The sequence below is a fragment of the Phyllobates terribilis genome, unplaced genomic scaffold, assembly GCF_046119375.1.
Source record: "Phyllobates terribilis strain yellow unplaced genomic scaffold, ASM4611937v1 Scaffold_11__3_contigs__length_659146591, whole genome shotgun sequence".
NCBI classification, from domain to species: Eukaryota; Metazoa; Chordata; class Amphibia; order Anura; family Dendrobatidae; genus Phyllobates; species Phyllobates terribilis.
In genome coordinates, this window is record NW_027362771.1 from 113318787 (window position 1) to 113333036 (window position 14250).

The 14250-nt window shown below is 43.8% G+C and overlaps 1 protein-coding gene across 1 annotated transcript in view; it reads right to left on the bottom strand.

Annotated features, from left to right (window-relative positions):
• LOC141165022 (tyrosine 3-monooxygenase-like) overlaps nt 1-14250 on the bottom strand; it is a 172700-nt gene that overhangs the window by 119811 nt on the left and 38639 nt on the right. Inside the window, exon 5 of the mRNA XM_073650674.1 lies at nt 10874-10941. Coding sequence (XP_073506775.1) covers nt 10874-10941 — 68 coding nt within the window. The remainder of the gene's footprint in view (nt 1-10873; nt 10942-14250) is intronic.

A 14250-nucleotide genomic window follows, 5' to 3' on the forward strand; every position in this document is an offset into this window, starting at 1 on the left:
GCCCCGGATATCTGGACCTATGTCTACAGATAACTGTAACAGCAGGAGCCTACAGAACATGCAATGGACCCTCTTGTGCTGTATACACTGCCACAAACGCTGCCTGACTGCCTAACTCCTGCTATCACCTCTGAATATATGCAGCTGGATTAGTCCTCAGAAGGACTGTTAATTCAGATGGATATATATCTTGCTGTAGAATACCTATATCTAACTATTACACCGCCAATTCTGTCCCTAGCTCATCAGCATCTCTCCCTACTCTGCCTGTTTCTTGGTTAGACTGTGATGAACATAGTGGCATCAGGTTTTATATAGACTCGATGATGCTGTGCGGCCAGCCAATCACTGTAATGCCACAACCAACATGGCTACAGCATTACAGTGCGTGGCAAGCAATCCTTGCATGTTCATTGACTCTCTAAAGAGCGGCAAACATGCAGGGCGGGGACCTGAGCTCCCAACCGAGCAACCCGGAAATACTCGCCGAGTGCCGAGCATGTCGAGCACAGTGATGCTCGGGCGAGTACCGAGCAGTGGCGAGCAGACTCGCTCATCACTAGTCCTGGCAAATATGAACAATTTGCTATTTAATTAACACAAATCGCCAAAAAAAAGTACAATACTAGTGATGAGCGAGCATACTTGCAAGTACTCGGTACTCGCCCGAGCATCTCAGTACTCGAGATGCTCGGAGCTCGCCAAGTACTTCCGAGATGCTCGGACAAATGCTCGGGTCCCCTCCCTGCATGTTTACCACTCTTTAGAGAGCCAATCGACATGCAGGGATTGTCTGCCACACACTGTAATGCCACAGTCATGTTGGTTGTGGCATTACAGTGATTGGCTGGCCACAAAGCGTCATCAGGTCTATATCAAACCTGGCGCCGCCGTGCTCGTCACAGTCTACTCCGCAAACAGGCAGTGTAGGGAGAGGTGCTGCTTAGCTAGGGAGAGATTTGGTTGTTTTTTAGTTAGTGTAGGTATTCCACAAGATTCTCTACATATCCATCTCAACTAACAGTCCTTCTGAGGACTAATTCAACTGCAGAGATATAAGTGCTAGGCATGCAGGCAGGGTATATAGCAGACTGCAGTGAATATAGCAAGAGGGTCCATTCCAGTTCTGCCTGCTGGTGCTTTTACAGATATTTGTAGAAATAGCCCCAGGTATCAGGGGTCAGGAATAATTTTTTTTATCTTAATCCTGATTATTTGCTTAAAAAGCAATCCAGAGAACACCGTTTTTCTGCGCCATTTGCTTGTTGGCACTGCAGAATACAGCCAGGTCCTTTCCATATTACGCAAAGTTATTGACACGAGGTCGCTGTTAAAAATAGTTACCTATAGGCCAGCTATTTAAAACTGTGGTTTGTCCATCACACGGATCACATATAAGTTCACTCAAAATTCTGCTATTTCTGGCCTCCATTACAATTTTGTTTCAGTGTGTCAGTGAAGTTATTGATACCGGTTGCTGTTAAAAATAGTTACCTACAGGCCAGATATTTAAAACTGTGGTTTGTCCGTCACACGGATCACATATAAGTTCGCTCAAAATTCAGCCATTTGTAGTGAGTGTGGACGATATTGTCCTCCATTTAAAATGGGCAAAACTCGTGGCAAGGGACGGGGAACTGGATGTGATGGTGATGGTGCATGCAGAGGCCGAAGCCGTGGGCAAGCTGAAATTGTGCCAAATCTTTTCGCTCGACCTTTCTTTCCCAATTACTAGGGGACCGCAGCACACCACTATTGAACACAGAGCAGTGTCAAAAGGTTGTTGGTTAGATAGAGGATAATGCTTCCAGTCACTTAGCCACCACCACCACCACCCTGTCTTCCACACGGTCAAGTCTCAGTAGCCATGAGTCTGGATTGCATATTTCTCACCCTGATCCTCCTTCCTTCCACCATGCCAAGTGCCTGGAGACAACTGATTTCACACTTGGACACTCCGAAGAGCTGTTCACTTTTCCATTTATAGATTTGGGCCTCTCGCCCGGTCCACTTGAAGCGGGGCAAGAGGAGATCGCATGTAGCGATGCCCAAATAATTGAGCAGCCACGGTCATACGAAGGTGACGGTGGGAAAGTGTCACAAGAGGTGGACGATGATGAGACACAATTGCCAGAAAGTCAGGAGGAGGACCAGGGTGCGGAAGTGGAAGACGAGGTGGTGGATGATATAGTAACTGACCCAACCTGGCAGGAGGACATGCAGAGCGAGGACAGAAGCACACAGGGGGAGGGAGGCAGAGCACTTCAACAGGCAGGAAGCAGCAGAGTGGTGGCCGCAGACAGAAGGCAGGCAATCGTTGCCCGTAACACCAACACGAAAGTAGTTGCCAGTACAACTGTTAGGTCTTCCCGAGTCTGGTTCTTTTTTAAAGACTCTGCCGATAACCCCAAAAAGGCCATTTGCACTACCTGCCAGGTCAGCATCAGCAGGGGTAGCAAAACTACCAGCCTGACCACCACCAGCATGATCAGTCACATGGCAGCAAAGCACCTGACTTTGTGGGCCGAACCCCAGGGTCCAGGAACATTGTCTGCGGGTGATACCACTGCTTCTTCCGCTGTTGTGCATGCAAGCCAAATCACTGACCATGGTGCATGCGAAGATGACTCCTGCCCTGCACCTGTCATTGCACACTCTCAACTAGCACCATCAGCAAGCACGTCCTTGTCCCAGCGCAGCGTTCAGTTGTCCATACCCCAGTCATTGGAACGCAAGCACAAATACGCAGCCAACGCCCCACAGGCCACAGAACTAAATTGCCACATTTGACAACTGCTTGCGCTCGAAATGTTGCCTTTTAGGTACTTGGAGACGGAAGCATTCTGCAACCTGATGGCTGCGGTACTCGGTACTCGGTCCAGGCCGCCACTATTTCTCCCGGTGTGCGGTCCCCGCATTGCACAAGCACGTGTCCCAAAACATTAGCCGTGCCGTCAACAACACAGTTACCGGAAAAGTCCACCTAACCACGGACACGTGGACAAATGCTTGTGGGCAGGGATGGTACATCTCGCTGACAGCACACTGGGTTAACATAGTGGAAGCCGGGACCCAGTCGGACCTTGGGACGGAACACGTCCTCCCGACACTGAGGATTGCAGGCCCAAGGTCAATCAGGGTTGCCCCCACAGTCTACAGCTTCTGCACCTCATCCTCCTCAGCCTCCTCCTCCTCTGAAATGACAACATCAGTCACAAGCTGGAAGCACTGCAGAACTGTCTCAGCCAAGTAGCAACAGGCTGTGCTGAAGCTAATATGCTTAGGTAACAAACCGCACAATGCTGAAGAGTTGTGGACAGCTCTGAAAGTGAAGGCAGGTCTGTGGCTCACACTGCTCAACCTACAGCCAGGCATGGTTGTATGTGACAATGGCCAGAACCTGGTGGCGGCTCTGAGGCGAGGTGAGCTCACACATTTATCATGACTGGCCTATGTGCTTAACCTCGTGGTTCAGCGGTTTCTCAAAACCTACCCAGAGCTGCCAGATCTGCTTATCAAAATTTGCCACCTGTGTACCCATTTTAGAAAGTCAGCTACAGCTTCCACCGCCCTTGCCATGCTTCAGCAGCGTTTGCAGCTTCCGGCTCACTGACTGGTGTGTGATGTCCCCACGCGTTGGAATTCTACACTGCAGATGTTCGGAAGGATTTGTGACCAAGAGAGGGCAGTTGATGACTACCAGCATCAACAACGCCGTCGGAATTCAGTTCAGACTCCATATATAAGACTTCAGGAGTGGACATGGATGTCAGACAAATGTACCATCCTCCAAAACTTTGAGGACTCTGTCTTTTGAAACGCTCTGCTCACAATCAAAGAGGATGCATTGCAGGCGGCGCACGATGAGATGGAGCAAGGAACCATACAGGGTGATTACACACAGTCAAACCTCATCTCATCCCAACGTGGATTGGGTGACAATGAGGATGAGGAGGAGGAGGAGGAAGAACAGGAGCTAGTTTCATGCGCTATAGATGGTACTGCATGCACAACTGTCATACCGTGTGTTCAGCGTGGATGGCCTAAGGACAGGGAGGAGTAGGAGAGCATGGTCAGTCGTCCTCTTGGTGAGGACACGGAAGTCTTGCCTGTTAGCAGTCTGGAGCGCATGGCTGAGTTTATGTCACGCTACCTTTCATGTGACCCTCTCGTTCTCAAAATTTTGGGTGACAGTCATTACTGGTTGGTGACACTTCTAGACCCATGCTACAAGGAGAACTTTCTATCTCTTATTCCTGAGGCGGACAAGTCTATAAAAATGGGACAGTACGAGAAGGTCCCTTGTTGCGGAACTATTAAAAAAATGCCCATCTGAAAACGCTGGCGGCAGAGGTCACAGTTTGTTGGACAACCAACGAGTACAGGCGAGAGAGACACAATTCCAATCCAGCAGAGGCAGGGGAACACTGTCAAAGTTCTGGGAGACTTTTCTCTGCCCCTCTCATCACACAGGCCCTGAGGCGTGGGGTACTCTCACAAGGAGTGCAAAGTTTGGGAAGATGCTGATGGAGTACCTTGCTGACCGTACCAACGTCCTCCGTGATTCCTCTGTGCCTTATAATTATTGGGTATCCAAGCTGGACACGTGGCATGAACTGGCTCTCTATGTCTTGGAGGTCCTGGCCTGCCCTGCCACTAGCGTTTTGTCAGAGCAGGTTTTTAGTGCCTCTGGTGGAATTATAACTGATAATCGCATCCGCCTGTCAACTGAAAATGCTGACAGGCTGACTCTTATAAAAATGAACAAGGGCTGGATTGGGCCAGTCTTCTCAACACCACCGAATGATAGCAGCGTAACTTAAACTCAAATCCAGTGTCTTTTTTGGGAGGTGTATTCCAATGCACCTCTTCACACCCACACATGGGTATACCCTTCCTGATTTTGGCTATTTGCTCTTGTCCTCCTCCTTCTCCTCATCCTCATCCTCCCCCACCATATCAACAGGGTGACCGTGGTCCGTGATGCAACATCCACATAATTTTTTTAAAGGGTGTTTATGAGGTCCCCAATAAAATTTGTTATACAGTATGTTAGTATGTTCATGTATACCCCCCAGGGGTAAATGTTTGTCAGCCCATACACTTAGTGCATGGGCATTACAAGTATAGGAGACCCGCTCCTTTCTAACGGGAACATTTTTTTATGAGACCCTCCTCCACGTCTTTTCCAAGGGGCATTGGAGTGCCTCCCAATTTTTGGCAGCCCTTGCATTCACTGCATAGGCCAACACTATGGGAGACCCACTTCCTAATAATGGGAACATTTTTTCATGAGGCCCTCTACGTCTCTTCCAAGGGGCATTAGAGTGCTTCCAAATTTTTGGCAGCCCTTGCATTCACTGCATAGGCTAACACTATGTGAGACCCACTTCCTAATAATGGGAACATTGTTTTCAGGAGGCCCTTTGATGTCCACGTCTCTTCCATGGGGCGTTGGAGTGCTCCAAATTTTTGGCAGCCCTTACATTCACTGCATAGGCAAACACAATGGGAGACCAACTTCTTAATAATGGGAAAATTGTTTTCAGGAGGCCCTATGACCTCCATGTCTCTTCCAAGGGGCATTGGAGTGCCTCCAAATTTTTGGCAACCCTTGCATTCACTGTATAGGCAAACACAATGGGAGACCCACTTCCTAATAATGGGAATATTTTCTTTCAGGGGGCCCTTCTCTACGTCTATTTCAAGGGGCATTGGAGTAGGTCCAAATTTTTGGCAGTCCTTGCATTCACTGTATGGGCAAACAGTATGGGAGACCTACTTCCTAATAATGGGAACATTGTTTTCAGGAGGCCCTCCTCTAAGTCTCTTCAAAGGGATATTGGGGTGCGTCCAAATTTTCAAAGGGGTATTGGGGTGCGTCCAAATTTTGGGCAGCACTGCTACTCACTGCATACGTAATAACAGTATAGGAGACCCACTCTTTCATAATGGGAACAACAAAGCATAGCCAGCTGATGGCTCTCTAAGAATAGTGAGGGCCGACTGCTGGCCTTTTAAGAATAGTAATGATGGCCCTATAAAAATAGGCTTTGTGACTTTCAGAGTCTCTCCTCCATAAATTAAACAGGATGTGTCTGATCATATCTCACACACCACATGGCCAGATAAGGTTGTAAAATGTTAAAATGACATGGTGAATGCATTTGTCATGGCTGAAAGCAATGCAAAAGTGCAAAAACGCATCAAAAACGCTACGTGTGAACATAGCCCAAGGTGTGGAGGAGTATTTTTGTTTTTTGTTATTTATTTGGCCTTATATGCAAGTCATTATCCTGGAAAGGATGTTCCTTAACATATTTCCCCGGAAAATCCATTTTGGTTTTGTTTTTGTATGTTTTATTGTGAGTCCGTAAAAGTGGCATAATACCTCTGACAACATTGCTCACAGCAGTGCCCTGGGAGTCGGAAATGCTTCCAGGGGTCTTCCCCATGCTGTTCCCATGTCATTTGAGCACTGTTCCCATCGATTTCTGCAATTTCCAGTGCCTCTGCAAACCGCTGAGGGGGTCGCCTGAAAAATGCTCAAGTTTCCCATAGACTTACATTGGGCTTGTTGCTCGGGTCAAGCACTCGAGTATTCCAATGTGTTCGACCCGAGCAACGAGCACCCGAGCATTTTAGTGCTCGCCCATCACTATACAATACTACTTTACACATTGCTGAAGATTACATCAGCCACAAAAAGAAGCTCACGTGATCTCAGACTCTCATGATTCCTTGCAGCTATCACATCACATGGTATAGCACAGCCAACCAGAAGGGACTATCAAAGCCTTTAGAAAAGCCAAAGCAGGAAAAGCAGCAATCATTTTATGTGATTCAGAGAACATCAGAGCTTACCCCTTAACAATAGAGATAAATAGATAAAGCCAGTTGTACCTGTCCTTTCTCTGGCAGATAACCTTAGCCCCCACCCCATGGGCTTCTGGGATAGCAGATTGAACTAGTGGAAAAACTGTCCCAGTGTGCCATGGGAGTACTCTATTGTCCAGCCTCAATTGTACTGTCAGAGAAGGTGTTCAGCATGGTAGGTGGCTTTGTGATGCCCCCAGTGGAACATATTTTCCTCTGTAAGTGTAAAAAAACATTACATTTTTTTCAAAATGAATCAGGCATGGATTAATGCCAGTTTTCATCTACCTTCAACCAATGCCAATGATTAGAGTTACATTAGCATATGCCGCTCCTGCAGGGGCTACCAGTGTTAGCCCTAGTCAGCTGACATTTCCTTGCCTGTCCCATCATATTCTATACTGTTTGGCTGCTACTGCTACCAGTGCCACTGCTGATAAACAGCCACTGCTACCAGTGCCACTGCTGATAAACAGCCACACTTCTTCTGCATGCTCATTGTATTATATCAATGTACAGTCCTGCTGTTGCTGGGGCTTCCAGTGCTGGCCCTTACACAGTCGAACATCTTCTTGCGTGTCCCATGTGCAGCTGCTGCCACTGCCGATAGACAGCCACACAACTCTTCCAATATGTTATATCTATACTGTACTGCTGCTGGGAAACATTTCCTGCACAGGTAAATGAAAGTGAAACCATTCCCAAAAAAGAGATGATTTCTGGACAGCTTTCTAAAAAGCCATTGCGTCTTCACTTTCTAAACAGAAAACCAACCTGTGCTGCTCCCAAAAAAGGGATAATTTTTAACTTATTGATGTTTTTGTCGACACAGCCATATATGAGTAGTTGTAATTTTGAATAACATCATTCATTTTAACATCCAATGTACTGCAAAATGGGAAAAAATTGCAAGTGTGGTGAAATTGTGAAAAAGAATCCACAATTCTGAAAGCATTTTCTGGATTCTGTTTTATGGCAATAATTTTGCTCTAATAATAACCAGGCAACATGATAAGGTAATTTTAATTATGACAATACCAAACTTGTATTATTATTTTTTTATTTCAGTTGTGAACAAAAATTTGGAAATTAAATTTTTTTTTTTTGCTGGAGTTGCTATTTTCTAATACCTGTAATGTTTTTATTTTTGGAAACTATAGCTTTTATAGATGTCATTTTGAGGTGACATTTTCTAATTGCTTTTTTTCGTGGTGGTGGTGGTGACAAAAAACACATTTCTTCATATTTGATATCTTTTCATTTTACAGTGTTTATGTATAGATATAATTCATTTTTTAATCTGATAGATTGGACTTTTATGGTCACAGTGATACCAAATATGTTTATTTTTTTCTTTATTTTTAATGGTGATGGATTTAATTTTTACAATTCATTAATTTTTTCTTTTACTTTTTCAGAGTGACTTGAACCTGCAACCAGTATTGCAGTGTATAGTGAAAATTATTGTCTCCTATGAAGGGCAGCCACAGGCTGGTCTTCACAAAAGCACCATTATGGCAGACACAGGTGTCTTCTACAGGCCCCCAGCTGCATTGCTAGGTCATGGGCACACAAATGGGGGTGATGGACACATGGAATGGTGTGCTCTTTAAAAATCGCTGTCAGAGATTGACAGCAGCATTTCCTGGGTTAATAGCAGCGGGCTGCAACGCAGCCATCATCCGCTGGAAATGACACAGGCTCAGCTACTAAAGACATCAAAGACGGGGACCCAACATATAACCTAGCAGTATGTCATATGTCGGGAAGGTGTTAAAAAGCATATAAAGTCTATCAGTACAGTGTATAATTAAACAGCCTGTTGGTTACCATAAGTTACATTCTGTTCACTCATAGCCATGTATGTTGAAGTCACGTGGACATTACTAATACTGTGTTTCCATTAAAGAGCTCAAAATGGGTTCAGTACAGTCCAATGAGAATGTTAAACATGTTTTCGTGGCAATTTGATAATAGTCCCATTTTGGAAAAAAAAAATCGACAAACCAGGCAAATTTAAGATTCACTCACCTCTACAGGCTGTATAAATATTCAGTGTTGGTCCCCATTATTTGCACCCCTTCATTTTTTTTCATAGACTGTACAACATCAGACATAAATGGAAATGTACCAAAGTTATATCCTCAGGATTTTTTAATTAGTGATCCAAAGTACTACAACAATAAAACATTGTTTTTCAACTTCCATGTTGCAATTTCAAAGAAGAAAGAGAATAAACAGCATGGGTAGCAATAAAGGCACCCCTAATTAATACTTGGTTACACACCCTATGGCATTGCTGACAGCCTCCAAACATTTCTTGTAGCCATCTATAAGCTTCTTGCACTTCTCAGCTGGAGTTTTCTCACACTCTTCCTTTGAAGTTTGTTCAAGCTCTTGAATGTTTACAGGGTTCTTTTTCCCAATGGCTGATCTCAGCTCACCTCAAAGATTTTCAATGGGATTCAGGTCAGGACTCATACTGGCCATTTTAAAACAGTCCATTTTTTCTTTTCCAATCATTCCTGTGTACTTTTGGATGTGTGCTTTGGATAATTGTCTTTCTGGAGGACCGATGATTTTCGACTCAAACCAAATTTTCTTTCACTGGGTAGGATATATCGCTCTAAAATCTCTTGATAATTCTCTGATTTCATGATTCCTGTGATACAGTCAAAGCCTCCAGTATCAGACACAGCAAAGCAATTCCACAGCATTATGGATCGTCCACCATACTTAACTGTTGGTAAGGTGTTCTTTTCCTTATAAGCTTCGTTGCGTCTTCTGTAAAAAAAAAACATTGTATTGCATTGCCAAAAAGCTCTTTTACAAAGATCAGTCATTCCTTTTTATGTCTTTTCTTCAGCAATGGTTTCTTCCTTAGCCTTCGCCCATAAAGCTTTGCTAGGTTTAGTGTGTGGCATATGGTACTTGTGGAAACCATGACCCCAGACTGTTCCAGGTTGGCCTTCAGGTCTTTGGATGTTTGACGTGGTGTTTGAACCAACCGTTTGAAGACATCTCTTGTTAATTTTCCTCTTTCCCCCACATGCAGGGAGGTTCTTGATGGTCCCATGCTTGGCAAACTTCTTAATAACATTGCGCACTATTGAAACTGGGATACCAAGGTCTTTGGAGATGGCCTTATACCCTTTGGAAGTCTTGTGTTTGCTAATAATAGCAGTTCTGATGTCCTCAGATAGCTCCTTTGTCTTCACCATTGTGAAAAAGGATCAGGGCCTATCATGTGGCTTTTTAATATAATGAAGTCATCATTCATTGGCTAATTCATGTCACATGGGCACCGACAATTAATCACAGGTGAATCTCTTTTGTGATTTACCACAGGCGAGTCAAAATGTGTTTCCAAACTTAATTAATGTAAAGGGTGCCAATACCAGTGACACAGCAAGCTTTAGGTTTTTCTATTTTTCCCTCCCATTGCTTTTTGTTGTAAATTATTGTTTATCATTTGCTCTTTTGTATTTTAAACAAGTGCTCTATACAAAAAAACTTTCACTAGATTAATTTTTTTCAGGAGATATTCCACATTATGTACTTAAACTTCATGGGTGCCAGTAACAATGAGCAGGACTGTATAAGTAGTTAGATCACCATAGTGGTGGCTGCATACAGCTATAATGTTATCTTTAATCACTGTTAAAGGAGTTGTACAGGTGGATTTTTATATAGATAACATATCCTTGGGTCAGATCGGTGGCTGTCCAACACTTGGAACCTCCTTTGATTAGCAGTTTGTAGCACCTGCTGTGGTTGGATGTACAGTATACAGTGTACAGAGTTCTAACAGCACAGCTCCGATTACTGAGAAGCGTTCATTCTCAGGTACAGCAGGTTCTGCTGCCATCCATTTCAGTAGGAGCTGAGCTGCAGCACCTAAGAATTGCTGCTAAAAAGAGGTCATCTTTAGTCCCAGACAACGCCTTTAACACAGCTTTCCAACATGTTCTATGCTTATTTTTTTAAGATAACTTACTCTTTATATTTAAAAGCCAGTTCTGCAAAATATCCTCTTCTCCTCTTGTATTCCTGGTCACCAAATCCCTATTAACAAAGAGACAAGAGGCAAGACATTTAGACAACTGTACCAATTTAGTGCGTGAGGTGTTTAGAAGAGCTATATATTTATAATGAAAAGATCACTATAATATATATAATACTCATAAAAAATACATATACATATTTTTGAATATATATATATATATATATATATATATATATACTGTATACAGTACAGACCAAAAGTTTGGACACACCTTCTCATTTAAAGATTTTTCTGTATTTTTATGACTATGAGAATTGTACATTCACACTGAAGGCATCAAAACTATGAATTAACACGTGGAATTATATACTTAACAAAAAAGTGTGAAACAACTGAAAATATGTCTTATATTCTAGGTTCTTCAAAGTAGCCACCTTTTGCTTTGATGACTGCTTTGCACACTCTTGGCATTCTCTTGATGAGCTTCAAGAGGTAGTCACCTGAAATGGTCTTCCAACAATCTTGAAGGAGTTCCCAGAGATGCTTAGCACTTGTTGGCCCTTTTGCCTGCACTCTGCGGTCCAGCTCACCCCAAACCATCTCGATTGGGTTCAGGTCTGGTGACTGTGGAGGCCAGGTCATCTGACGTAGCACCCATCACTCTCGTTCTTGGTCAAATAGCCCTTACACAGCCTGGAGGTGTGTTTGGGGTCATTGTCTTGTTGAAAAATAAATGATGGTCCAACTAAACGCAAACCGGATGGAATAGCATGCCGCTGCAAGATGCTGTGGTAGCCATGCTGGTTCAGTATGCCTTCAATTTTGAATAAATCCCCAACAGTGTCACCAGCAAAGCACCCCCACACCATCACACCTCCTCCTTCATGCTTCACGGTGGGAACCAGGCATGTAGAGTCCATCCGTTCACCTTTTCTGCGTCGCACAAAGACACGGTGGTTGGAACCAAAGATCTCAAATTTGGACTCATCAGACCAAAGCACAGATTTCCACTGGTCTAATGTCCATTCCTTGTGTTCTTTAGCCCAAACAATTCTCTTCTGCTTGTTGCCTGTCCTTAGCAGTGGTTTCCTAGCAGCTATTTTACCATGAAGGCCTGCTGCACAAAGTCTCCTCTTAACAGTTGTTGTAGAGATGTGTCTGCTGCTAGAACTCTGTGTGCCATTGACCTGGTCTCTAATCTGAGCTGCTGTTAACCTGCAATTTCTGAGGCTGGTGACTCGGATAAACTTATCCTCAGAAGCAGAGGTGACTCTTGGTCTTCCTTTCCTGGGGCGGTCCTCATGTGAGCCAGTTTCTTTGTAGCGCTTGATGGTTTTTGCAACTGCACTTGGGGACACTTTCAAAGTTTTCCCAATTTTTCGGACTGACTGACCTTCATTTTTTAAAGTAACGATGGCCACTCGTTTTTCTTTACTTAGCTGCTTTTTTCTTGCCATAATACAAATTCTAACAGTCTATTCAGTAGGACTATCAGCTGTGTATCCACCTGACTTCTGCACAACACAACTGATGGTCCCAACCCCATTTATAAGGCAAGAAATCCCACTTATTAAACCTGACAGTGCACACCTGTGAAGTGAAAACCATTTCCGGTGACTACCTCTTGAAGCTCATCAAGAGAATGCCAAGAGTGTGCAAAGCAGTCATCAAAGCAAAAGGTGGTTACTTTGAAGAACCTAGAATATAAGACATATTTTTTAATTGTTTCACACTTTTTTGTTAAGTATATAATTCCACATGTGTTAATTCATAGTTTTGATGCCTTCAGTGTGAATGTACAATTTTCAAAGTCATGAAAATACAGAAAAATCTTTAAATGAGAAGGTGTATCCAAACTTTTGGTCTGTACTGTATATAGATACTGTATATATACAGTGGGGAAAATAAGTATTTGATACACTGCCAATTTTGCAAGTTTTCCCACCTACAAAGAATGGAGGGGTCTGTAATTTTTACACTTCAACTGTAAGAGTCAGAATCTTGAAAAAACATCCATAAAATCACATTGTATGATTTTTACATAATTAATTTGCATTTTATTGCATGAAATAAGTATTTGATCCAGTAGAAAAACAGAACTTAATATTTGGTACAGAAAGCTTTGTTTGCAATTACAGAGATCAGACGTTTCCTGTAGTTTTAGACCAAGTTTGCACACACTGAAGCATGGATTTTGGCCCACTCCCCCATACAGATCTTCTTCAGATCTTTTGCTGTCGCTGGGGAACATTGAGACTCATCTCTCTCCAAAGATTTTCTGTTGGGTTCAGGTCTGGAGATTAGCTAGGCCACTCCAGGACCTTGAAATGCTTCTTACAGAGCCACTCCTTAGTTGCCCTGACTGTGTGTTTCGGGTCATTGTCTTGCTGGAAGACCCAGCCATGAACCATCTTCAATGCTCTTACTGAGGGAAGTTTAGCTGTTGGCTAAAATCTCGCAATACATGACCCCATCCATCCTCCCTTCAATACGATGCAGTTGTCCTGTCCCCTTTGCAGAAAAGCACCCCCAAAGTATGATGTTACCCCCACTATGCTCCATGGTTTGGACGGTGTTCTTGGGGTTGTACTCATCTTTCTTCTTTCTCCAAACACGGCGAGTAGAGCTGATACCAAGAAGTTCTATTTTGGTTTCATCTTTCTTTCATTGTCTAATAATTGTGCCAACAGTTGATGCCTTCACACCAAGCTGCTTGCCTATTGTCTTGTAGCCTATCCCAGCCTTCTGCACGTCTTCAATTTTGTCCCTGGTGTCCTTAGGCTATGTGCCCACGATGCAGAAATGCTCAGGATTTTTTCCTGAGAGTTTCTCCGTCTCCCTGGCAGAAAAAACGCATGCGGATTGTACATGCGTTTTTCCTGCCAGGGACATGCGGATGTGAAGCGTTCTTCACATGCATTTCCGCAAGCGGGTTGACAAACGCTTTCCAAGCGATTTTAGCATCACTTGGAAAGTGCTTGTCAACTTGGTCACACTATATAAATCCATGCAAATGGCATAGATTTATATACTGTGACCTTAAAGAATGGAAAAAATAAAAAAATAAATCTATACTTACCTTCCGATGGCCCCCGGAGTCTTGCTTCGCTCCATCCTGGCTTGCTGGCAGCTCGCGGTACACTACACTGAAGGACCTGCCGTCACATGACTATGACGTCAGTGCAGGTCCTTCAGTCCACCGCGAGCTACCGGCAAGTGAAGGCGAGCACACCGGGGGCCATCAGAAGGTAAATATAATATTTATTTTTTATTTTATTCTTTTTTTACAGGTTCTATGGTACCAGGGTCCGGAGGAGAGTCTCCTGTCCTCCACACCCAGGTACCCTCCGGACATTGAAATGCTTGGA